General features: G+C 67.1%; 1 protein-coding gene across 1 annotated transcript in view; it reads right to left on the minus strand.

Annotated features, from left to right (window-relative positions):
- TONSL (tonsoku-like, DNA repair protein) overlaps nucleotides 1–1,635 on the minus strand; it is a 20,313-nt gene that overhangs the window by 10,959 nt on the left and 7,719 nt on the right. Inside the window, exons 16-19 of the mRNA XM_014538701.1 lie at nucleotides 1,453–1,556; nucleotides 946–1,099; nucleotides 786–864; nucleotides 69–370 (exon numbers count right to left, since the gene is read on the minus strand). Of these exons, the coding sequence (XP_014394187.1) occupies nucleotides 69–370; nucleotides 786–864; nucleotides 946–1,099; nucleotides 1,453–1,556 (639 nt within the window). The remainder of the gene's footprint in view (nucleotides 1–68; nucleotides 371–785; nucleotides 865–945; nucleotides 1,100–1,452; nucleotides 1,557–1,635) is intronic.

Genomic DNA, 1,635 nt, shown 5'->3' on the forward strand with positions numbered 1-1,635 from the left:
GGGTACCAGTCAGCACCCCAGGTGTGCCTTCCCACCCATCTCTGGCCTGCTGCTCCCCATGCCTTTACCTGCAGGGTGGCTTTTCCCACCAAACCGGAGGCAAGCTGGCAAAGGCCTTCAGGGCCCAGGTGATTGGAAGAGAGGTCGAGGAGGGTCAGGCCAGGCAAAGTGTCCAGGGCAGCCAGCAGCTCAGTGGCACAGCCATCCCCCAACCGGTTCCCTGCCAGGCGCAGCTCCCGGAGTGCCGAGTGCAGCTTGAGGGCCCGAAGCAAGGGGGTGAGCTGGGCCTGGCGCAGGGCGAGGGAACAGGCGCTGAACAAGGGGCCCACACCCTGGCGCTCCATGGCCTGCAGCACCTGCGGGTGCTCCCCTGCAAGGGGATGTGGTGTCACCAGGGCCAGAGCCGGCCTGTCTGCCCCTTGAAACCTGCACAGCCCTCCTCACTCCCGAGCCCACCTGCTCCCAGCCGGTGGTGGGCCCCATGCAGGCTGGTGGTGTGCAGACCTGTATCTGCCCAGGAAGGCCCTCCCCACCTCTCAGCCTGGCGGCTCCCAGAAGTGCCAGACTTCTGGCCCGGCCCAGCCTCTCAGCTCTGAGGTCTCTACAAGGTCCCACCTTCACCCCACACAGCTTCCCCCACATACTGCTCATAGTAGGGGCACTGGTAGGGGAGGAAAACCCAAGGACAGGTGTGGATACCTGGGGACCTGGCAGTGGCAGTAACAGGTGGAGCCCACGTGCCCAGCCCCTCTACCCAGGCCACTGTGGGCCTCCTGGGCCCTTACCCTGTTCCAGGCTCTGGCAGGCCCTGCGGTAACGGTCGGTCAGCGGGGGGAGGTCCCATGAGGTCACTTCAGCCAACACCTGAAAGCACCATAGGTAGGCAGCCCCGGGGAACCCAGCACCAGGGACGCCCACACTCGGGGCCTGGTTCCCGCCACTCACCTCCTCATTGCTCTGCAGCACATCGGGGATGGGATCCTGCGGGGCCAGCAGGGCCCCCTCCTTTCGTAGTGTGAGCCTGGGCAGCAGCCCGCAGGCCTGGTAGTAGCGCTGGGCGGCCTGCTCGGCCAGCCAGGCCACAGAGTGGGCCTCCTTGCTGTGGGACCAGAGGCTGCGCTGAGCCTGGACCTGGCCACGTCCCTGCACAGCTGAGGAAATGCCCCCGGGCTCACCCTCAAGCTCTGGGGCGAAAGCTCCCTCGCCTGGCTCCTCCCCTCCCCACAAGCCGCCTCCAGCTCCCGGACCCCTCCCAGGGGCCACAGGACCTCACTGGCCACTCCAGGGCCAGCCTATGCTCGAGAAGAGCCCCCCGCCCTTGCCTGCGGCCCCACCCCAGCTACCAGGCCCCCGGGCCAGCAGGATGATACGCTCCTCCTGATGCACAAACACCAGGGTTCTCGGCTGCCACGGGGCAGAGCCCACAGGGGCACAGGAGCCGAGTCGCCTCACCTGTGTGGGACGGGGATGAGGAAAAGGTTATCCTGAACGCGAACTCGAACCCGGATGGTAGGAGGCAGGACCGGCCCCTGGAAGGGGGCAGAGGGATAGCCGAGTCAGAAAAAACAGCCCCCGACCCTGCCCCACCCCACCCGAGCCAGGGGCCGGCTCTGCACCAGGCCTGCCCACCCACCG

Source organism: Myotis brandtii, unplaced genomic scaffold (assembly GCF_000412655.1).
Source record: "Myotis brandtii unplaced genomic scaffold, ASM41265v1 scaffold1956, whole genome shotgun sequence".
In the NCBI taxonomy this organism is placed as follows: Eukaryota; Metazoa; Chordata; class Mammalia; order Chiroptera; family Vespertilionidae; genus Myotis; species Myotis brandtii.